Source organism: Herpailurus yagouaroundi, unplaced genomic scaffold (genome assembly GCF_014898765.1).
Source record: "Herpailurus yagouaroundi ecotype Mexico unplaced genomic scaffold, PumYag 163, whole genome shotgun sequence".
NCBI classification, from domain to species: Eukaryota; Metazoa; Chordata; class Mammalia; order Carnivora; family Felidae; genus Herpailurus; species Herpailurus yagouaroundi.
Window position 1 is genome coordinate 15,978,417 of NW_024412404.1, and position 25,233 is coordinate 16,003,649.

At 36.3% G+C, this 25,233-nt stretch overlaps 1 protein-coding gene across 6 annotated transcripts in view; it reads left to right on the top strand.

The window, feature by feature from the left end:
• Positions 1–25,233, top strand: part of SAMD8 (sterile alpha motif domain containing 8) — a 50,396-nt gene that overhangs the window by 13,778 nt on the left and 11,385 nt on the right. For 5 of the 6 annotated variants that reach the window (XM_040485477.1, XM_040485471.1, XM_040485474.1 and 2 more), the window contains 2 exons: positions 12,407–12,999; positions 24,990–25,085. In XM_040485477.1, the coding sequence (XP_040341411.1) occupies positions 12,407–12,999; positions 24,990–25,085 (689 nt within the window). Of the gene's footprint in view, positions 1–9,818; positions 10,122–12,406; positions 13,000–24,989; positions 25,086–25,233 lie in introns of those variants that run through there. The other variant, XM_040485472.1, reaches the window with a different exon arrangement.

A 25,233-nucleotide genomic window follows, 5' to 3' on the forward strand; every position in this document is an offset into this window, starting at 1 on the left:
TTGATCAGTTATTTAAAATAATAAAAAGTTTCTGTGTCCTGGGTGCTAGGGTATTATAAACAGACTCTGAAGGATTATTTTTAGTATAAACTAAATGCAGTTTTTCTTAATATATATCAGTAGTCAACCCTAGAGTGTGATATGTCTTTACCTGCAGTTCTGTGTATAGGTATAGTTTATTCAGTTGTATCATGTAGATTTTTATATAGGAGAAACAGCTGCTCAACACAGAATCAACATATAATGGATGAAATAAGATATGTGTGAAGGAACTTGAAAGATTAAATGTTAGCCAAGCCAGAAGTAGAAGAACAAGCAGAGTTAGATTGGATGGTCTGGAGTAGTGCTTCAGAATCACTTGGGGAGCTTTTAAAAAATGCAGATATCAAGCTTCTCAGATTCTGATCCAGTAAGAAAGTTAAAAAAAAAAAAAAAAGCATGGGAAGTAGAACAGGCATGTTTGTTTGTTTGTTTGTTTTATTTCAGATTATTCTAATGTGTAGCCAGGTTGAAAACCATTGTTTATATTGATTCCATGGAGCATAGGCAAAGGAGGAGTCAAAGGTTTTTTATATCTACTCTGTGTGGAAAAGAGAGATAAACTGAGAGATGTAAACAACTTTTTCTAGACAGATACTCTGTGAGGCACAGACATTATACATTAAGTCTCATAAAAATGTTGCTTAAAATCATCTGCTTTTCTGTGCTCTGATTACTTACTCTATAAGTAACATTCTGCTTATTAAGTCAGCCTTCTAGATACTTCAGAGTTGTGAACAAATCTGCTTGGGACAAGATTCTTGAGTATTCTTTCTAGACATTTATGTGCCTAGTATTGATTGGCATTCTAGTTTATCCATCAGTACCTTATATAAGTTCGCTTGTAGTCTCACTCAATTTGATCAACTCTAGGGTAATGACAAAAGATCAAATTTTGAATCATTGAGGCTGATTACCAGATCCTGATTCCTAGGGGTTTATCAAATTAGTGGCCAGGGGTTGTCTCTTGGCAGTTAGACATTCTAAATTTGTTGATATAAAACTGAAGCCCTGAAGAATTTGTAATAAAATTTTATTATTAAAAATGTGCATAAATAAAGGGAAAATGTAAAATCTTTTTAAGACTATACTCTTAAGAATGAAATAGCCAGTGTAAAACAAGGTGTTTTGTTTTTAATAATCCTGTTTGGAAGGGCATTGGGGCAGTTATTTTGATTGCTACTTTGTTTTTGCACATTTATTTAACAATGCTTGTTGAGAACCTATTATGTGCTCATCATACAGGTCTTTGTAATATTCTTAGTAATCCCTACTATAGTCTCTAAAAGTAAAAATAATCTAACGTCAAAAATCTCTTAAGCTCTCCTGCTGCCCTAGGTGCTACATGACTTTTTTTGCTAGATATATTCATGTTTTACTTTTTCTCCCCCTTTCTTTAATTTGTCGTGCTATTTGCCTCCTTTATTTTCTCCCCTGTGGGCTTCACAGTAGGCAGTCTGGTGCACCCAAGCCCACAGCCTCCTCACTTTTCCTGTACTCCCAGGAGACCTATGGCTGGCTAGAAGACGTGGGACACCTGTCTACTTTCTTATTCTTAATAGATAGAGTTGAACCTATTTAATAGATGAAATGACCAGATCAGAGCCTTTGTTGTGTTTAAATTATCAATGGGACATTTTACTGCTTCATCTTTTTCCATTGGCACAGTGTGCTTGGTTGAGAAAAAAATATGTTGTACAGCTTATTGAAATAAAACAAGTCATTCATTCCAAAGATAATGCAAGAGTATGTGTATTTAATGGGGGGGAAAAACAGATGAAACCGTATCCTGCTTAATTAATTTCCCAGGAAGTTGAAATAGCATAAATTTATTTGCCTTACCTAGAATTGAACTATAATGTGGACCTTGTGAGCAAGCTTGAAGCCTTTAACCTTAGGTACTTCACTTGCTTTGAAAGATGACAGTTTGGAGTACCTGGGTGGCTCAGTTGGTTGAGTGTCCCAACTCTTGATTTCGGCTCAGGTCATGATCTCATGGTTGGTGGGATCAGGCCCCATGTCAGGCCTCTGTGCTAAGAGTGCAGAGCCTGCTTGGGATTCTCTCTTTCTTTCTGTCTCTGCCCCTCCCCTGCTCCCACATGCCTGCCCTTTCTCAAAATAAATAAGTAAACATTTAAAGAAGAAAAGAAAAGAAAGTTAACAACTGGGAAGATTGAATGGCCTGGCCTGTACTGACATATTCAGGCGAGTTCAATTACAAGAGGTAGAAACTACTCTAGGCTCTGGGCTGGGCTGCTAGGAATGACTCCTATAACAAGATTTGAACTTGTGTGCCAAAGAAGTGCTACCTTTGCCACAGTCGTCAAAGGTATTAGAAAGCCGGCGTGGAACAATTTTAAGAATGTACCATTTCAGAGCACCTGGGTGGCTCAGTCGGTTAAGCATCTGACTTCAGCTCAGGTCATGGTCTTGTGGTCCGTGAGTTCAAGTTCCACATCGGGCTCCTTACTGACAGCTCAGAGCCTGGAGCCCGCTTCAGACTCTGTGTCTCCCTCTGTCTCTTGCCCCTCCCCGCTCATGCTCTGTGTCTCTCTCACAAAGAAATAAAAACAGTAAAAAAATTAAAAAGAATATACCATTTCAACAACAAAACCAACTTGATTCAAAAATAGGCAAAGGACTTGAACAAACATTTCCCTAAAGAAAATATACAAATGTCCAGTAAGCACATGAAAAGATTCTCAACATCACTAATCATTATGGAAATCAAATAAAAACTACTTTACACTTTACATCCACTAGGATGACTATTGTTAAAAAATAAAATAAAATAACAAGTGTTGGCAAGAGTATGGAAAAATTGGAACACTTGTACATTGCTGGTGGAAATGTAAAATAGTATAGCTACTTTGAAAAATGGTATGGTGGGCTCCTGGGTGGCTCAGTTGGTTAAGCAGCTGGCTTTGACTCGGTCATGATCTCACAGTTTGTGAGTTTGAGTCCTGCTTTGGGTGAGCCCTGCTTCTCTCTCCCCCCACAGTACTCTCTCAGTACCTCATGAGATTTTCTCTTTTTCTCTCTTTCTTTCTCTGTCCCTTCTCACTTGTGCCATCTCTCTCTCTCTCTCTCTCTAAAAAAAAAAAAAAAGAAAGAAAAGAAAAAAAAATGGTGTGGTGATTCCTGAAAATAAAAAAAATTACCAACGACTCAGCAATTCTACTTCTGAGTTTATACACCAAAGAAACGAAAATAGGACTTGAACAGTTATTGTACAGCCATGTTTATAGGAGCATTATTCACAATAGCCAAAATTTGAAAGCAACTCATGTCTGTTGATGGATGAATGGGTAAACAAAATGTGATATATGTATATAATGAAATATTTTTTAAATGTTTGTTTATTTTTGAGATAGGCAGAGAGAGAGAATTCCAAGCAGGCTCTATGCTGTCAGCAGAGAGCCTGATGTGGGGCTCAAACTCATGAACCATGATGTGATCTGAAATCAAGGTTCAGGTTCAACCCACTGAGCCACCCAGGCACCCCCATGCAACAAAATATTATTCAGCCTTAAAAAGGAAGGAAATTCTGATAACATGCTACAACATGGACTAACTTTGAAGACATTATGCTAAGGAAAATAAGCCAGACACAGAAAGACAAATATTGTCTCACTTATATGAGGTACCTAGTGTCCAATTTATAGAGACAGAAAGTAGAATGTTGGTTGTTGTGGGGTTAGGAAGTAGGGGATAATGGCGGGGGGGGGGGGGTGTTATTGTTTAATGGATACAAAGTTTTCAATTGGGATGAAGAAAAAGTTCTGAAAGTGGATGGTGGTGATGGTTGCACATCCATGTGAATGTACTTAATACTACTGTTCTGTACACTTAAAAAATTGTTAAAATAGTAAGTTTTATGTATGGTTTAACAAACATAAACAAAACAACGTATCATCGTGTCTGATGCAGGCATTAGAAAGGCAGCATTGCTGCTCCACAATTGCAACTTCTTCCTTATACTCAACACTTAGTGACTGAAAACTGGAGAATTGTGCGCGCATGCACACACACACACACACATACAACACACACCCAACATTTACATAGTCTGTCTTGTGGACAGCCAGAACTTCAGGAAAATGGCCCCTACTTCACTTACTGTTTTCCGTATCTCTTGTCAGAGAATCCACTTGGCCGAACCTAATTCACATTTAGAACTCTAGTTGCAAGGGATCCTGGGGAATAATTTTTTAGCTTTCAACCTCTGTAGTAGCAGAAAACAACTAGAGGGAGATTGGAAAAGATGCCAATTCATCAGTGCCAAATTCATCGTATCTGTCACAAACACTGAGTCAGTGTGATTCACGAAGGTAATGCTCCTTTCAGTTCAGTCATTTTCAGTGGGGGCCAGATTGTTCTGCAACTGGTCATACAGAGGTAGGGTGGAGCACACAAATAGTTTCAACAAGGAGGAGTAGGGAAAGAGTTCATTGATAATCATTATCTGCTTTTGCAGTTCTGGACTGGTTGTACTTTGTCAAGCCTAACATACAGTACTTGCAGTTTTAATAGAGAAGAACACAACTGAGTTATTTATATTATTGTGAAGAGATTTGGGTCATTCTAATGGGATGCATTAAAGGCTTGTTGATTGAGGAATAGCTATGCTACTGTTAAGAAATACCAAACTAAAGTTCTTATGATAAGGTTTTTTTCATTTTATTAAGTATGGAGATAAAGTCATCTTTACAGTATATAGGCAATATACTGTAAGCTCTTTTGCTCTCAGACTGGTGAAATCTCTAATTAGTATGAACTAAATTTGGAAAGAAAAGAAATATGCTTGTAAATAAAAGAGTTGATGTGCCGAAAATTGCATTTTTTATAGTTTTCAAAAATTTCTAACTGGAGTCCATCCATAAGATACTTTTGTTCCCCTTTGTACAGAACAGTCAGCTCCTTTTGTTTCTCTGTTATCTAGGACTTGGAACTCTGACTAATGCCTGTTGATAATGAGATTCTGCAGGAGTTGAATATTCTCTCAGTGCCTTTGATAATTAAATTCTTAATTGTTCATGATTTCAGAGTAAACCTCTTTAGAATTTTATCTCAAATGGTGATGTTTCCTTTATACATACCAATTAATGTTTTAGACAAGTACAAGCTTTTCATGCAGTGTTTTTTAATTGTGAATTAAGCTTTAATGACGTTAGTGGGGAAACACTTGAGATTTTTTTTGATAGTTACTTGACTCCTAGAAATCTTAAGTAAGGCACTACAGTACTATTTGTAATAGTAATAATATTGTGAACAATTGCCAACAATGGAGAGATGGACAAACTATTGTATAACCATTAATGGACTGTCCTTTTCAAAGGATAATTTAATAATATGAGACAGGATTCATGTAATAATGTTAAGGAAAAATGAGACAGAATTATCTATGGTATGATTTCTTTTCGTAGAAAATTCTGTGAGAGTTATAACAAATTACAAGCAGTAGTCTCAAAGGTAATTTTAAAATTTTATTTCTTCAATGAATATATATTACTTTTATGTATTTTCTGTCTTTTTAGTATAGAAATACATTGCTATAAAAGATTCAAACAATGCAGAAATTTACAGACTAAAAACTATAAAGGTCCTTCAGTCTCCTACCTAGACAAATGAAATCCAGTTTATCAGTTTATTCTTTTATGGATTTTGCTTTTGGTGTCATATCTAAGAAATCTTGACCTAACCTAAGGTAAGAAAGATTTTCTCTTGTGTTTTCTTCTAGATGATTTATAGTTTTAGACTTCACATTTGGTCTGTGATGCATTTGGGGTTAATTTTTATATGTGGTGAGAGATATCGATTGACTTTTTTGCATATGGATATCCATTTGTTCCAATACTATTTGATGAAGACTATCCTTTCTTCATTAAATTGCCTTTACATGTTTGTAGAAAAACAGGTATCTATCGATCTGTCTATCTATCTAGGTCTATTTCCAGATTCCCTGTTCTGTTCCATTGCTTTATTTATCATCATGCCACTACCACTTTGTCTTGATTTGGGGTAGATGATAGAATTCTAAAATGGTCTCCAGTGACTGTTGTATAATAATAGAAGGGACCTGTAAATATGATGGGCGATCACTCCTGTGATTATGTTGTGTTAATGTGGCACAGTTGACTAAGAAACTAAGATTATTCTTAGTGGACCTGACTTAATCAGGCAAGTCCTTGAGAAGGAATTTGCTTTTCCAGGAGAGATTCCAGGTACAAGGGGAGTTCAACACAGGTGAAGCTGCTGCTTTTCAGAATAAGAAGAGGCAAGAACTGAGGGTGGTCACTAAGTTTATAGTAATTAGCTACATAGCGGTAGAAAATAATTGCTGTATGATAAGTCTTGAAATCAGCTAATTTGTTCTTTTTCAGAGTTGTTTTTGGTTATTTTGGATCTTCTACATTTCCATATGAGCTTTTGTGAGTTAAGTTTATCAACATCTACAAAAAAGCGTGCCAGGATTTTGATTAGAATTGCACTGAATCTGTAGTTCAAATTTGGGGGAGAATTGACATCTTAACAATATTGAATCTTCTGACCCACCCATTTCTCATTGTTTATTTAGATCTTTAATTTCTCTTACAGTGTTTTATAGGTTTTAGTGTACAGGTCTTTTCCGGGTTTGGTCAGATTTATCCTTGAGTATTTGATATTTTTTGATGCTATTGTAAATGGTAGTGTTTTAGAAATTTCAATTTTTTTAAAGTTTATTTAATTATTTTAAGAGAGAGAGCATAAACAAGGGAGGGTCAGAGAGAGTGAGAGAGGGGATCCAAAGCAGGCTCCACACTGTCAGCACAGAGCCAATGTTCTGGAACTCAGGAACCATGAGGTCATGACCTGAGCTGAAACCAAGAGTCAGATGCTTAACCAACTGAGCCTCCCCAGTGCCCCTATAAATTTCAGTTTTTGAATTTTTATTACTAGTATATAGAAATACAATTGATTTTTGTATATTGATCTTATATCTAGCAATCTTGCTAAACTAACTTCCTAGTTGTGGTAGGTTTTTGTGTGTATGTATAGATTCCACTGAATTTCCTAAATAAACAATTATATTGCTTGCAAATTCTGCAGATTGTGAGTTTTATTTCTTACTATCTAGTCTGTATGGCTTTATTCCCTTTTCTTGCCTTATTCTACTGGCCAGAATGTCCAATGTATAGAATTGGTGAGAATGGATAGTTTTGGCTTGTTCCTGATAGTATAAGAAAGTGTACAGACTTCTGTCATTAAGTATGATATTAGCTACAGGTTTTTCAAAGATGCCCTTTATAAAGTTGATGACGCTTCTGTTTTTGGTTTGCCGAGAGGTTTTATCAGGAATAAATATTGGATTTTTTCAAATGCTTTTTTTTGAGTGTCTTTTTAAAAAACTTTTTTCTTAACATTTATTTATTTTTAAGAAACAGAGAGAGACAGAGCATGAGTGGGGGAGGGGCAGAGAGAGAGGGAGACACAGAATCCAAAGCAGGCTCTAGGCTCTGAGCTGTCAGCACAGAGCCCGACGCGGGGCTCGAACTCACGGACCGCGAGATCGCGAGATCGCGACCTGAGCCGAAGTCGGACACTCAACCGACTGAGCCACCCAGGCGCCCCTACAAGGTTACTTTCAAAGGAAAAAAAAACTTATCTTTTCTTGTGTTTCATTTTGAGTAATTCCTATTGTTGTGTCTTCAAGTTTATTATTCTTATCTTTTGTAATGTCTAATCAGCTGTTAATCCAATCCAGTGTATTTTTCATTCTGTGTATTGTAATTTCATCTTTAGAAGTTTCCATTGGAGCTTGTTTATGGCCCATGTCTATAACTTCTTGAATATGTAATAGAGTTATCATAACTTCATTGATTTTCTTGTCTGCTAATTCTATTTAATCTGTATTAGTTCTGGGTCAATTTTGATTGATTTGTTTTCTATTAATTATAGGTAATTTTTCCTACTCTGGATAGAGAGTAGACATCTTTGATTGGATGCCAGACATAATGGATTTTATCTGTTGAGTGCTAAATACTCCTAGTAATCTTGAACTTTGTTGTAGGATGTAGTTAAGTTACTGGGAAATAATTTGATTCTTTTGGATCTTGATTTTAACATTTGTTTGGCTGGGGGTGCCTGTGTGGCTCAGTTGGCTAAGTGTCTGATTCTTGATTGCAGCTCAAGTCATGGTCTCACAATTCATGAGATCGAGCCCCACTTTGGACTCTGTGATGACAGTATGGAGCCTGGGGATAATCTCTCTCTCTCTGTCTCTGTCTCTCTCTCTTTATCTCGCTCGCTCTCTCAAAAATAAATAAACTTCAAGAAAAAAAGATTTGACTGGACCAGAGACCTGTTCATTGTAGGGCAGGGTTTTTCAATATCAGCACTCAGTATCAACATCTTGAATCAGTTATTTCTTTGTTGTGAAGGGCTATGCTGTGCTTTGTAGAATGTTTAACAGCATCTGTAGCCTCTGCCCTTTAAGTGACTCCCTACTTGTAACAACCAAAAATGTCTCCAGAAATTGCCAAATGTTGGGGAGGGGGTAGCAAATTGCCCCCAGTCAAACAACTACTGCTTTAGGATTAATTTTGTCTTACTACTATGCAAGATCTTCCTATGCACTTTGCCTAATGCCCCATGAATTGTGAGATTCTTTTGTTTTTTTTCAGTCTGTTTGGGGTAGGCATTTGTATTGGTCTTGTGTGTGTACTGAGTGTTGTTCCCTCTAATCTTTCTGGGTGGTGCTTTTTTCAGTCCTGTTTTGTTTCCTCGTGTGTATGTGATGATCAGCATTTTAGCTGCATATTCAAAGGACAATCTCTGCAGATCTCTGGGGTTCTGTCTTAGTCTTTTCAGGCTACTATAACAAAAATACTGTAGACTGGGTGGCTTAAACAAAGCACACTTATTTCTCACACTTCTGGAGACTGAGGAGTCCAAGATCAAAGCCCAGCAGATTTGGTATCTGGTGAGAGCCTGACTCTGCTTCATAGTCAGTCATCTTCTAGTTATGTCTTTAGGTGGTGGAAGGGGTGATAAAATTCTCTGGAGTATCTCTTAAAAGGCAACTAATCCCATTTATGAGGGCCCTGCCCTCATGACTAGTCACCTCCTAATTGGGGGGTTAGGATTTCAATATATGAATTTTGGAGAGACAAAGCATTCAGTCTATAACAAGTTCTCTGTCTGTGCATCTTTCTCTTCTCCAGTAATCTATTTCATGAACACTAGCCACCTGGATCTCCCCAGACCCTCAGCTCTATCTCCTCAACTCAGCAAGTCCGCCAGCCCTCACCCATTTTGTGTCCTGTGTCACACATGACTTGGAACCTCTCAGGGCAGTAAGCTGGGGCAGTAGGGTTCACTTTGTATTCTGTCTGGCAGCGATCTTTTTTGTCTGATACCCAGTGTCTTGATGCTGGTTTTTCTCTCCCATGTATTTTGTCTATCATTTGATTATTTGTGGTGGGAGGGTAAATTTGGTCCCTCTCATTAAATCTTGGTCAAAAATGGAGTCCCTTTAAACCTTAATTGATTCATATTAATTATTGATTAAAGCTGAAAGTGTTCTTAAACACTAACTTAATTTCATTTTTTTGGATTTATGTGAAACTCATAGCCGTCATATCTCTGTTCAAAATTTCCTGTTCCATGTAGTTTCTATGGCACAACATAAATACTAAATTGGCCCTAAAGCCTTTTATCATCTTTTTAATATACCTCTTTAGTGCAGGTTTTCACGGTGTTACATAAATATGGGCCTCTAACTATATGTAGTAGCATACAATTAAAGGACATGTCCTGACCTGATGAAGCACATTAGTGGAGTGTGTCATGTTTTTAGGACATTGCCACAGCAGGCTCAAAGACTTCCAGAAGGCTTCCTTGTGTTCCTCGTTTTGTAGCAGCTAAAACACCAGCATCAAACTTTGATTGTTGGCCCAATTGAGAGTATAGAGAACTGGTGATCTAAGACAGGGGAAAAAAAAGAAAACAACAAAGAGAAGATCATTTTGAACAGTGTATGAGACAAAACCGTACTGAAGGATAATGCTATAAGGATGGGAGTGACTTGGAACCCATTGGTGGTAAGCTATTTGAGAAAGGAGAAAGGTAGCAGAATAGAAAATAAAATGACAGAAGAATCCAGCCTTGTTTTGTGGGAGATGAACTTTGCAAATTTGCTACATCGTAACTGCTGCAGAGTTTGTATGTAACAGGTGTGGTTGGATATTCAAAGATGAAGAAATTAATTCAGAGCATATCTTTGGGGAAGAGATATGTATGTAGTGGGTGGGATGAAACCATCTGGATATATATATGAACTAAAACATACCAAAGTCATTTTAATGGAATTTTGTATATATGTGATAACTTACATAAAATGATATACATCAGTGTGTATAAATTCAATGTGGTAAACTGCATAAAACATGTTTGGGATGGCGATGATATACTGTAGCTAAAAAGAGCTGAGTAAGAGTTTATGTAGCTCTTTAGTACATAAGAATTAGGCAGCTTTTTAAAGCATACAGATCCTTATAGGCAGATGTGCTGTTAATGTTCTAAGACTGAAAAGCTATTGTGGATTGATAATATGAAAAACTCTGTTTGGAAACAAAATCTGATTAAAGGCTTCCAAAAATTAGGATTGCTTTTTAGTAATTAAGAAATAAATATTTAATAAGCATTTCTTGTTGCCTGAATATTTTTGATGGTGTAAGTGGTGGTGCTCATGTAGTTAAGTATCTGCCTTTTTCAAGTATTTATAAGTCTTCATGGCAAGAGTTTGTGTGGGCAGGGGAAGAATGTAGAACAGTAGCAGTTTTTTTACTTTTCTCAACATAAGTAAGCATAGAAGATTTATCATAGCCAAAAGTGCATATTATAAGAAAATGATAAACACCAAAATCAAGAATTATTTCATCTGGGAAGGGGAGGAAGGGGACAGTATCAGGGAGGGACATTCAATTGTATTGATGTTTTGTTTTTGGCCTTTTAAAGCAAACTTTTAAAATATAGTTTAACATACGTAAAGTGTAGATCATAAGCATATAGTTTCTTGAATTTTTATAAAATGAACATAACCTGTATGACTAATACCCAGATTAAGAAACAGAACATATATTGGAATTATTTGATATTTTTTCAAACTGGGTAGTGGACATTTGGGTATTTCTTATGTCATTATTTTGTTGTTGTTGTTATGCTTTAAAGTTTGCCTACTGTGTTTTTTTAAAAAAATCGTCTCCTCTCTCTCTCTCTCTCTCTCTCTCTCTCTCTCTCTCTCTCTCCCCCTCGTGGGATTCTCTCTTTCTCTGCTCCCTCGCTCACTTGCACCTTCTCTCTCAAAAAAATTAATTAAAAAATCATCTCAGAAGGAAATAGGATCTTTAAAAATATGGAAGATGTCAGAAAACCCACATGCTTTAGTAACTGAGGAAAGTACTTCAGGGAAATAAGTTTTTTCCATGTAGGCCTTTGTCTCCTGTGTTATCTTATAAACCTGATAGAGGCCCAAGTTACTGAAAGTTTTAGAATGGAAAAAACATAAACAGAACTATGTGGATCAAAGTAGTAAACATAATTAGTACATTTTCAGATAGTACATTATTGGCCTTTTACAATCACAATATAAAGTTTGGGTCCTCAAATATGAGTACATTGAAATGACAGTTTTCTTTTAAAAATTTTATCACTGAAATCTCAGTGATAGTTTAAGAAGGAAATTTCTTCTTTAGTTCTATAATGGTATATTCAAAGTATGGAAAGAAATGAGCTTATAAGATACTTATATCTAGTTTATAGGCTTTATATCTGTTTAGAAATCATTTGTGTAGTGGGTAGAAATATTCTTAATCTAAGGGGTTTCCTAAAACTAGTTCTCTATCTACCTTGGTGGTGTTTCTTGTTTTTGTTTTCTCATTTTAGAGAAGTGGGAGATACTTATTCCATCAAACATGAAGATTTCTAAAATTTGATTAATTTTTATGTATTAGGTATCTTTCTGTATCTCATTTTAAGAAAAGCATTAAAATGAGATTTTTCTCAATTCTCAGCAGTAGGCTTTTTCTAATGAAGTTACACTTGCTATGGTGTGGAAAGGCCATTTGTAGAGTAATTTTTTGTAAAAATGTTTAGTCATTAGCCTTCCTTCTTCTGTGGGGGCCATATCATGAAATTATTAGAATGTTAATCTGAAAACCAATCATTTGGGTTTTGTTTTTTTTTTTCCTTTTTACTGTCTTCTAGAAGCCAATAGATCAGAGTAGAAAAATTATTGTTTCTGGTATGTTTATGTGTATTTGGTCTTTAAAGGAGTTGTTAGGACACACTGAAGTTTTTGTTTTGTTTTCCTGATTTCCCTGGACAGGCAGTGGAAAAGGAAATGGCTGTTCCTAATCACCTCTGCATTCGCCGCTGGACTACCAAGCATGTAGCTGTTTGGCTGAAGGATGAAGGCTTTTTTGAATATGTGGACATTTTATGTAATAAGCACCGACTTGATGGAATCACATTGCTAACATTGACTGAATATGATCTCCGGTCTCCTCCTCTGGAAATCAAAATCTTAGGGGACATTAAAAGGTTAATGCTCTCAGTCCGAAAATTGCAGAAAATACATATTGATGTTTTAGAAGAAATGGGATACAACAGTGACAGTCCCATGGGTTCCATGACACCTTTCATCAGTGCTCTTCACAGCGCAGAGTGGCTCTGTAATGGAGAGCCTTCACATGACTGTGATGGACCAATCACTGATTTGAATTCTGATCAGTACCAGTACATGAATGGTAAAAACAAACATTCTATTCGAAGATTGGACCCAGAGTATTGGAAGACCATATTGAGTTGTATATATGTTTTTATAGTATTTGGGTTTACATCTTTCATTATGGTTATAGTCCACGAGCGAGTGCCTGATATGCAGACCTATCCACCACTCCCAGATATATTCTTAGACAGGTAAGTTTTGTTTCTAGTTGCCAAGTTTGCAGAAGGTTGCAATAACAGCAATGATAATATAGTTATGATAATTATGTTGTTTGTTATTATTTTGGTTGATACATACTTTCTATTTATCTGGTAGCATATGAAGATATGCTTTGAAGTCACTTTTTTTTTTTAAGTTTATTTATTTTTGACAGAGATAGAGTATGAGCATGAGCTGGGGGAGGGGCAGAGAGAGAAAGAGGGAGACTCAGAATCTAAAGCAGGCTCCAGGCTCCAAGCTGTCAGCACAGAGCCTGATGCGGGGCTCGAACTCACAAACTGTGAGATCATGACCTGGGCCAAAGTCAGGCGCTTAACCGACTGAGCCACCCAGGTTCCCCTGTCTTAAAGTAAATTAGACCTTAAGCCTGTGTGAGTGGGAAAAGCCACTGCTTAATTTATTTTTTTATAGCTATATTATAGCTCCTTGGGCAGTTCACATTTTAAAAGGGTTTCCTGGAATGGTGTCTATAATAAATGGAATTTGGTTACCTTTTCTTGATGAATGGGGTTTAAAAGCTTTTCCAAAAATATGGGGAAGGCTCCTGTATCACCAAATAAATTGGAATTATCACAAATAATACAAATTGATTCATTGATAGTATCCTCTTGTTTTTATGAAGTGTTGCATGCATAAAAAAGAATATAGTATATGCATATGAAAAATAAGAATAGAACAAAACTCAAAACTATTAGTTTTTATATTTGTGATTTTAAAAATCTGTTTCAAGTTTGCAGAACTTTCCTGATTGTTTTTATAAAATATTTACCCTTCTGAAAGTGCCTTGTAGAATGTTTTTTTTTTGTTGTTTAGAATGTGTTTTTTTTAATGAAGTGAATTAAAGTATTCGTGTTGAGATGGCAAAATGATGTACATATCACATTTTTGTCCTCACAAACCCCAATTTAAAGTGTAGTAAAGAGGTTTTTGTTTAAGGTGTAAGCCTACAAGGATGCAGCAGATAAGAGAGGAGAGAGTAGCCATACATTTTTGGAAGTTTGAAAGTAGGTGGATGAGTGGCAACAAACAGACCTAAAATAATCAAATTCTAAAACAGCAATTAGGATAAATGAGAACCAACCCAGTCTATATTGCAGATTTCTCAAAACTCTGGATATTGCAGGTGAAAGGGTGGTGCTAAAAGAAGAATCTAATGAAAGCTGTTGAAGAAACTGTTAGATCCCTATATCTCCTCCCCTATTCTATACAGTTTTCCCAATTATAAACAGAAGACCCTAAGGAAGTAAGGAAGAAAGCATATGGATATCTAAGGAAAGAGTATTGGAGGCAGAGGAAACAAGTTGTTCCTTGCTCTTTGTTCTTTGTTCCAAGTTGTTTCCTTATTCCAAGTTGCAACACAAGTTGCAGAAATCCTGAATTGGTAGGGTACTTAGCAGGTTTAAAGAACAGCAAATGAGAGCTGGGAAGAACAGTTGGAGATGAAGTTTGAGAGGAAACAGGAATCCAGATTGTATAGTGACTTGTAGATTATTGTGTGGATTTTAGCTTTCATTCTGAATGAAAAGGGAAGCCATTGGAAAGTATTTTAGAGAAGGAGTGATCTAACTTCCATTTTAAAAAGGTAACTCTAGTTGTTGTACTTAGAATAGCCTGAGTGTGGACGTGAGTATGGCCAAATAGGGATTAAATTATTGAATTCACCTTGACAAAAATGAGGTGCATTGGATGAGGATAGTAGTGGTAGAGATTGTGTGAAAGAGTCAAGTTCTATTTATATATTTAGAAAGCGCAGCCAACAAGGTTTGCTGATGGATTTGCATGTAAAGCATAAGAAAAAGAAAAGTCAAGGATTACTCCAAGATTTTTGACCTGACCCTTTGCAAGGATGGAGTTGCCCTTTACAGAGATGGGAAGACAGCTGACTTGGAAAGAAATGTAAGGATTTGGTTTTGGACATGTCAGATTGAGATATCTTTTACACCAAATCATTATGTCAAGTAAGAGATGGAAGGATGAGTTGGAGTTCAGAAAGATGTAGGCTGAAATTTGGAAGTTACCAGCACAGGTAAAGCTGTGATGTTAGATAAGGTCTTCTAGCGAGTGAGTTAAAAAGTGGGAAGATTAAAGATTGAACCCAAGAACATTCTTTTCTTTTTTTTTTTCTTTTTTGAAATGAGCGGCCTGTTTTATATTTCCTTATTATTTTTTTTAATCTTTTAAATGTTTATTTTTGAGAGAGAGAGAAAGAGAGAGAGAGAGAGAGGGAGACGGAGCATGAGCATGGGAGGAGCAGAGAGAAGGAGAAACAGAATCCGAAGCTGTCAGCACAGATCCCAATGTGGGACTCCAACTCACAAGCCATGAGATCATGACCTGAGCCAAAGTCAGACAGTTAACCAACTGAGCCACCCAGATGCCCCCAAGCCCAAGAACATTCTAACAGAAATCAGAGAAGTAAGGCAAAACCAGTAAAGAAGACTGAGAATGTCAGGGCAGAGAGAGAAAGTAGTATCCTGGAAGCCAAGTTAAAAAAAAAGTATTTTAAGAGGGCAGGAATAATTAATAATTAGCTGTTTTTAAGTGCTATTCAGGGATCAAGTAAAATGTGGATAATTGACCATCAGATATAGCAACATTGACCTTCACAAGAGTTAGTAAAAGCAGAAGCTGATTGTAATGGGTTCAAAAGAGAATCTGAGACTTACTGAAATTTACCTAATGGGATATAATCCACAAATAGGAAACATATGCTCATTGTGACAGTTGCTCATTGTGACATTATTTGTAGTAATTGCAAATATTGGAAATAATATAAATGCCTATCCTTGGAAAACTGGTTGAATATAATACTCTGCATAGCAGAGTACTACTAAATCACAAAGAAGAGTGAGGAAGATTTTTAAGAACTGATATGAACTGGTTTTAAGTGTGAAGCAAGGAAAATATAAAATGAGTGAAACAGCTCTTGTTCCATAAATCAAGGAAGTGCATAAAACCAATGAAAGCATGTCAGAAGAACATATGAGCTGGTTTGAAGGGACTTGCACTGATCAAACTAGGGCAATTAAAACATCCAAAAGCATAGTGGTGGTAATGGATTCTAATATATTGAGTAAAAGAAAGAATTTGTGAATCCATAGTGATAAACAAAAAATGGTCTGGCAAGAGGGGAAATTCTTCAAGAATGATACCAGCAAATAAACATGGATGGCCTATTTTGCAACATCCAGCATAGTAATTGATTCAGGCAAGTCATCAGTGGATGCTAAAATCATTAGGTGAAAGATCAAGGATGTTCACATGATTTGAAAATAATCATCTCACATACTACTTAATTATAGGAAGAATAAGGTAGCTTTCCAGTGTCATGATCTGACATGCATTGTTTTAACCAAATGATCAAATGTAGCATTTCAAACTGACATGTGCATTGGATGTGATGTTCACAGTATCAACTATATAATAATCTTGCCCCTCCAAATGTAACCTAAGTCTAATCATGAGGAAATTATCAGACAAATCCAGAACAAGGAACAGTCTAATAAGACAGCTGATCTGGACTCTCCAAAAATGTAGATATTATAGCAAACGGAAGTCAGGCAGAGAGAATTGTAGGGATATTGAAGAGCTGTAACCAAGAGCAATATATGAACTTTAATTGGAACCTATATCAAGAAAAAATATATACTGTTGACATTTTGGGGACATTTAGGAAATTTTGGGTATGGACTTCATATTAAACAATGTTGTCTAACAATCAGTGTTACAGTTTCCTGGGTATAATAGTGTATTGTGTTATGAAAAGGATATCCTTCTTCCTAGGAGAATCATGTTGTAGTATTTAGGAGAGAAGTGTCATAATGTCTGCAACTTACTTTGCAGGGGGTGGGTTCAGGTTCTTCCAAAACAGTATGTGTGTGTGTGTATGTAGGTATGCATAGAAAGAGTGAAAAAAAATAAATGTGGAAAAAATGGTAATTATTGTACGGAGGATTTAAGTGAAGACCTTAAAGTATTTATTCGTTCAAATTTTCATAGCCAAGAAAAGTTAAAAAAAAAAATTGGTTAGAGTTGATAAGAGAGAAAAAGAATAGGAAGAGAGAAATTGGAAACAATCAAATCTTAAAAGGTTTCCTGTAAAGGTGGTAGAGAAATGGAGCTGTATCTTGGACAGAGAAGGAAAGGATAGAGAGTCACCAGGATTTTAGTTTGGGATGGGCTATATTATAGTATGTTTGTTGTATTGATTATAGGAATGACCCAATTTAGGCGGAGGGGAATGATGTTAGGAGGAAAGAGATGGACATGATCAGAGTCATGTCCTTGAGTAAATGAAAAGTGATGGGATCTAATCGGTAGGAGAGGTTGGTTTAGGCACATGGACTGTTCATACATAACAGAGAAGATAGAAAATACAGAAGCACATTGTTAGATGTGATGGTAGAGCATGAGGAAGTGCTCTCCTGATTGTTTTTATTTTCTCTGCAAATAGAGAGTTACAATGGAGAGAAAGATGGCAGTTTGAGGAAAATGAATGGGGTGTAAAATAGTCATCTAGGAGAGTGAGTAGACTTGTGTGATGTAGTAGCAGCACTGATGGCCTCCTTGAAGTTAGTAGTCATGTTGGCATGATGTATTTTTACTACCTCACTCGAATAGGTGGATGGAATAGGTGGATAACTGGATTTAATAAGCAGGGTTGAAGGTTTGCTAGGCAGCATGATGAAGGAAGACCAGGCAAGGGAGTGATTATAATGACTGACCATGGACTCAGGTGGATAAGAAGGGACATGAGGAAATGAGATAGGTGAAGGACACTGAAAATGTTGTAAGATCAATGGATTTTAGGTCTCAAAATTATTGAAGTTGGGAGTACTAGAAGGAATAATCTGGAAAGCAAAGAGGTGTTGGTTTATATAGGATTCTTGAAATTAAGATTATGAAAAATAATCTTAGTAATGACAAGATCCAGGTTATAACCATGGGTGCAGGTCACTGAAGCAGAGTAAAAGACAAGGCCAAAGGAGAAGTAAATAGATAAGTGAGAAGAACGCAAGTTACAATAGAAGTTTTAGAGAAAGTGACAGTGAACCAGAAGCTGAAGTCTTCAAAAAATGAGAGAATGGATGCTGAGGTTCGATAGATGCCTATAACCAAGGTGTAGTGGGAGAAAGGTGGAAAAAATGACCTGAGAGAGAAATGAGGATTTTATTTTAAAGTGTACAATTCAGTGGGTTTTATTATATTTACAAAATTGTGCAACTATCACCACTAATTCCAGAATATTTTCATTACCCCAGAAAGAAACTCCTGTCCATTATCAGTCTCATTCCATTCCCTCCTCCTTCCATTCCCTGGAAACCACTAATTTACTTTCTACACCTGTGAATTTGTTCTGGACATTTCATATAAATGGAATCATACAATATGTGGCCTTTTTTGCGTGTGATTGGCTTCTTTCATTTAGCATAACTTTTCAAGATTCATCCATATAGTAATATGTATCAGTGCTTCATTCCTTTTTATTACAGAATAATACTCCATTGTATGGATATATACTACATTTTGTTTATCATTAATCAGTTAATGAATGTTTGGGTGTGTCCACTTTTTGGCTGCCATTAATGCTGCTTATGAACATTTGTGTACAAAATTTTGTGTAAACATATATGTAATTTTCAGTTTGTAATGGGGATATGAAGCCAAATTTTGCCTAACTCCCTATAGTGCCACCCACTACAAATCTTCATGCTCTTAAGCATTGAAGCTTTATTCATAGGAGAATGGTAACAGGTGCTATCAGTGTTTTTCCTGTGTACTCTCAGATCTCTTTCATTTTCTTGCATGTGGACGCCCCCAACATCCAGTAAATGTATCTGTGTTGGAGAGCTGCATCTGCGCTGCTGAATACATTTTGCCTGCTTGGAAAGAGAGGCAAACATGCTTAGGATTTTACATCCCTCCAGCAACGGCCTTTAACTAATGACTGATGAGATAGGGTATAAATATTTTATTTCTCTTCACCCTAATTGGGACAACTTTTAGGTCGGACCTACACTGTCTCCCAAAGTCCCCATAGGATTGAGCCATAATTACCCTTGCCATAGTTAACCCCACAAGCCTTTATTTGATGTCTCACTTTTACCCTGCTTCCTTGCCTTCCTAATCTCATTTTCTTACTACCCTAAGGTTTTCCCTTGGGAACACTCCTAATCACTTTCACACTGATCTTTGTTTCAAAGTCTGTTTCTGAAGCTTATGTTACACAATTTCAAGACCTTCAGTACACCTTAAACAGAAAATTAGGAGATAGGGATGCCTCTATAGGCAGGCCCACTTAAAACAGTGAGAAAGGATAGCTGATAGCCATACTAGTAACAGAAGAACCAGAAGCACTATAAAAAGCAAACATAAATAATGGAAAAACTACTCTAGCCTGGAGCTTAACCTTCATTTCTCAGTAATCCTGAGGTCATTATCATATTCACTGTAATAATCAGTGTTCATAATCATGATTATTACCAAGTAATGGTAATAATTACCACAGTTAAATTTTATCTAGAAAAAAAGAGGTATGTACATGTATAATGCATTTTAGATAACTTTGTATCAAAATAAATAATGAGATCTTGAAAAAACATTTCCTCACAACATTCCACTAAAATAACAGTAAAAAGGAGATGGAGGGGAACCCTATAATCCTATGAAGGCAAAAGTAGTGATAATGATGAATATTTGGAAAGTAGGAATTTGAGGGCCTATTATAAGATTAGGAACCGGAGCTAGCAATGTCCAAAAGGGGAGTTTGTGTTGCAGAGCTCCAGAAAAACTCTCTAAACAGATGGCACCAGGTATCTGTCACAACCAGGTACAAATAGGAGCCAAATATGGGAGAATTGGTTGAAAAGCTTTTAGACTTGCTCTATTCCAACAGAAGATAGATGGTATAGTCTCCAGAGTAGTTAAATGTGAGGGACTCTGGACTCATGAGAACAAAGGTACCTAGATGTGTTCAAGGTGATTACTATAAATTTACATACTGATCACTGAAACTTCTAGCTCCCTTCCTTAAGTAGCCAGACTTCTTATCCCCATTCCCTCCCAACACCAGTCATCTCAGCAGGAGAACAGATCCCTCTCCTTGGAAAACCTACACAAGAGAAAAGGACTATAGATACAATGGTAGGGGAGATATCCCTATCTCATCAACCAGACCCCTTTATCACTCTACCATGAAACCCACAACGTGAGAAGCTCAATCTATGTGCACAGAGCTTCAAATTATTTTTTTAGTGCTTCACTGTCAAATATGAATGGTCAAGAATGATCAGACATTTAAGGACAAAAGACCAATGCAAACAGAAAAAAGCAACATGGGAAACACAAAATAGCATAAGAACACTTCAAAAAATAAACCATATTCTCACAGATGAGATGTTATGTTGCATTTTATGAGACAGTAACAGTAGGCTATAAAGAAGGAAAATTCAGAAGAAAAAAAGCTTTTGGAAAATTAAAAATGAAAGTAGAAATTTAAAATCCAGCAGAATAATTGGGATATAGATTTGATAAATTGCCCTGTATGTAGAACAAAAATGAAAAGTAGAGGAGAAAAAGTAAGATCAATTCATTTGGCCCAACAGTGAACAAATAAGGGTATTAGAAAGAATACATAGAGAAAATGAAGGGGAAGATATTATTTAGGATATAATAAAGGAAATTTCCTGAATTCAAAGGATGTGACTTTCCAGATTGAAAGGGCCCACTGAATAAGAAATGGAAAATTTTATAACACTGGATTTTATGCTGAAGAGCCTAAAATTTAGCTTCTTTTTTTTTTAATTTATTTTTTTTAATCTTTATTTTTGAGAGAGAGAGACAGAGTGCAAGTAGGAGAGGGACACAGAGAGAGGGAGGCACAGAATCTGAAGCAGGCTCCAGGCTCCGAGCTGTCAGCACAGAGCCCGATGCAGGGCTTGAACTCACAAGCTGTGAGATCATGACCTGAGCTGAAGTCAGAAGCCCAACCTACTGAGCAACCCAGGTGCCCCCTAAAATTTAGCTTCTTAAGAGACAGAACAAGTAACATAGAAAAGATTGGAAATCTAAATAGCATCAAATTCTTTGCAACAGTGGAAGCTAGAGGACAAGATCTTTAACTTTCTGAGACAAAATAACATCTAACTTAGAATTCTCAGTCCAAGCAAACTACCAATTAGTTATAAGGTTAGACCAAAGGATAGTTTTTAAATATTTCTAAAATTTAAATTCAAGTTAGTTAACATATAGTGTAGTATTGGTTTCAGAGTAGAATTTAGTGATTCATCACTTACATGTAACACCCAGTGCTGATCCCAGCAAGTGCCCTCCTAATTAATGAGCGTCACCCATTTAGCCCATCCCCCCACCTACTCCCCTCCAGCAACCCTCACTTTGTTCTCTGTAAAGAGTCTCTTATGCTTTGCCTCCCTGTTTTTATCTTATTTTCCCTTTCTTCCCCAATGTTCATCTGTTTTGTTTCTTAAATTCCACATGAGTGAAATCATGCTATTTGTCTTTCTCTGAGCTATTTGGTTTAGTATAATATACTCTAGTTCCATCCACATTGTTGCAAATGGCAAGATTTCATTCTTTTTGGTCACCGAGTAATATTCCATCACACACACACACACACACACACACACACACACACACACAGACACACCACATCATTATCCATTCATCAGTCAGTGGACATTTGGGCTCTTTCCATAATTTGACTATTGATAGCGCTGCTGTAAACATTGGGATGCATATGCCCCTTTGAATTAGCATTTTTGTATCCTTTGGAAATACCTAGTAGTGCAATTGCTGATAGACCCAAGGATATTTTTAAGTTTTCAAGTCTCAAAATATTTACTTTCCAATCCCACAGCTACTAGAATTGCTAAAATGAAAAAAATTGATGATAACGCCTGATGAGGATTCAGAGGAACTGATAATCTCATACATTGCTGGTAGAGATGCAAAATGACAGAACTGCTTTGAAAACAGCTTGATAGTTGTGGTGGTTTTTTTAATAATTTGTTTTTTATTTTAGAGAATGCAAACAGGGGAGAGGAGCAAAAGAGAGAGAGAGAGAGAGAGAGGGAGAGTATCCTAAGCAGGCTCCATGCTCAGCATGGAACCTGACACAGGGCTTGATCCCATGACCTTGGGATCATGACCTGAGCTGAAATCAAGAGTCAGACACTAAACCGACTGAGCCACCTAGGCGCCCCCTGTTTGATAGTTTCTTAAAAAGTTAAACATATCCTTAACATAACCCTTAACAGTTTCACTTCTAAGTATTTACCTAAGAGAAATGAAAACATATATCCATGCAAAGACTTGTATGTGGTCTTTATTCAAAACCACCCAAAACTGAATATATCCAAATACCATTACATATCTGAAATACCCATCAACCAGTGAATGGAAAGGAAATTGTAGATAAAGAAAGGGTAAAGAATTATACATGCAGTATATATGGGTAGATCTGAAATATACTAAGTGAAAATAGGCAGATACAAAAGGTATCTGGATAAATACTGTGTGATTCCATTTATGTGCCATTCTGAGAAAGGCAAACCTATATAGGACAGAAATCAGTTGACTTGTTGCCCCAGAGCTAGAAGTGAGAGAGGGGGTTGACTACAGAGGGGCACAAGGGAACTTTTTGGAGTAATGAAAATATTCTATATCTTTATAGTGGCGGTGGTTACATGACTGACAAATACGTTTGTCAACCTCATTGAACTAACTACATGGCTAAAAGGGATGAATTTTTTGGGTTGTAAATTAAACCTCAATAAATCTAACATTAAAAACAAGTTTGTCCTTCAGCCTGTCTTTCTCAGAAAACGACTGGAGGAAACAATCAAAACTAAAGAGTAAACTGAAAAAGACGAGTACTTGGATTCAGGAAACAAAGAATCTAATATAGAAAAGAGGAGTTTACAAGGTGAAAGTCGAGTTTTACTTCAAAAAAAGAGCCATACGGGCAGACTAGAAAATGCAACCGTACTGTGTGATTCCATTTATATGCCATTCTGGGAAAGGCAAACCTTGGGATCATGACCAAACCTACTAAATTTGAAAAAAAAAAAAAAAAGAAGAGCTCTAAGAGAGATTTCCCCAAAAGGAAAAATTGAATTGGTAGAATAGTTTGAAGCTGAATTGATGATAGGCACATAAGAAACAGAGCAAACTAAAAAAAAAAGAAAAGAAAGAAAGAAAGATTTTTTAGCTCTGGAGAATTATAAGAATTTCTACAAGAAAGGGATTTAATTATTGTTCTCTACTGACTCAGCTGCAAATGGTATTTAGAAACTTAAGTAAAAGCCAAAAATTATTTTTTAAAAAATTGTGAAACTGTAGAGAATAGGGGAGAGAAAATGGACTGTGGGAGCTAAGAGATATAATGCTAAATGAAACACAAGAGTGAAAGTGATTGCCTCTGGGAAGCAAGAATTAGGTAGAGGGTGGGGCAGAAATGTATTTTCATCCTAAACATTGTAAAATTGTTTTATATATACACACACACACACACACACACACACACATACACACACACACACATATATACATACACACATATATACATATGTATTATTTTTAAATGTTCATTTAAAAATTTATATAGTTAAAAGTCTTTTAAAGGAATTTTTCTTTTATTTAAAAATTTCTGATATGTGATAACCTTTTCCCCTAGTAATGCGAGATAAATAAGGCAGCAATAGATTAAAAATACGTAAGAGGAATCTTTTGAGGTAAATAAATGACAAGTCCCTGACTAAAGATGATGTATTCTCTTCACTTTGAATAAGGTTTGGTTGGATAAAACTATTAATACCTTTCTTTCAGATTTCATGTTTTATTTTTAAAGATATGTTTATTTCCTTAGTTATAAAATTAATACATTGTACAAAAAATTTTAGTGGAAATGTACAAAGAATAAAAATAAGACAATCAGGGGTGCCTGGGTGGCTTAGTTGGTTAAGCGCCTGACTCGATTTCAGTTCAGGTCATGATCTCACAATTTGTGAGTTCAAGCCCTGCATCAGGCTCCATGCTGGCAGTGTTGAGTCTGCTTGGGATTTTATGTCTCTCTCCCTCTCCCTCTCTCCCCACCCTACCCCCTACCCCGCTGTAGCTCATGCTCTCTGAATCTCTCAAAGTAAATAAATGGAAAAAAAAAAAAAATGATCACCTGGAGATGATATATTTGCACTAATTCATTTCCACCTTTACCTCCTTTCCCCCTCTGTCTTCTCTTTCTCCTCCTTCACTCTTTTTATTTATTTATTTTTTAAGATTGTAAGTAATCTCTATACCCAACATGGGGATCAAACTTAAACCTCAAGATCAAGAGTCACATGCTCTACTAACTGAGCCAGCCAGGTGCCCCTTTCTCTTTCTTTTTAAATTAGGAAATGTGACATGTATTTTACTAGTGAATAACCACAGGAGCTGTGGATTTCGTGAGGAAAGAGGGGTCAATGGAAACAATAGAAGAAAACAAGGATATAAAACAAAGGAGGGCAGAAAAAGGAGTAAAAACAATTTACTGCCTCTAAAACAAAACCAAATTAAAAAATAAAAATTGCTATAGGGAGAAAAGAGTCAAGTTCAAGCCCCAATTGTCTGGATTCTGCAGTTAGCACATCATGCAGGAGGTGAACCCTTTCCCATTGATTTTTGTGGGCAGTTTCGTATCCAGGTCTACCATTCTGGGGGGGGGGGGCGGAGAAAAGGATTGTCACCTCTTCACAGAGAACCATTAATTGGGAATCAAAAACAGCAAAGAAGTTTTGATAAATGAGATATTTGATGAAACAGATCTTTCCCCCAGGTTCTTTAAATATCCTCTCCTAAAAGAGGTAAAAGTTATAGAAATAAATTTTGAAGAGTATCATGTTACAAAAGGTGTCACATACATGCACTTCTTGTCAGTATGAAATGTAATTTTTTTCTCTTTCAGTGTTCCTAGAATCCCATGGGCCTTTGCCATGACAGAAGTATGTGGCATGATTTTGTGCTATATTTGGCTCCTGGTTCTTCTTCTCCACAAACACAGGTACCTCAGTTATTCCATTAAAAGACAAAATGTTTTTACTGTCTTGGATAAAGTTCATCAAACCTTGTTTCTCCCTTTGTAGTTTCCTTGTTAATTTCCTTTAGCCATTATGGAAAATGTTTTGGGTTTGATCAACAAGAAAGTCACC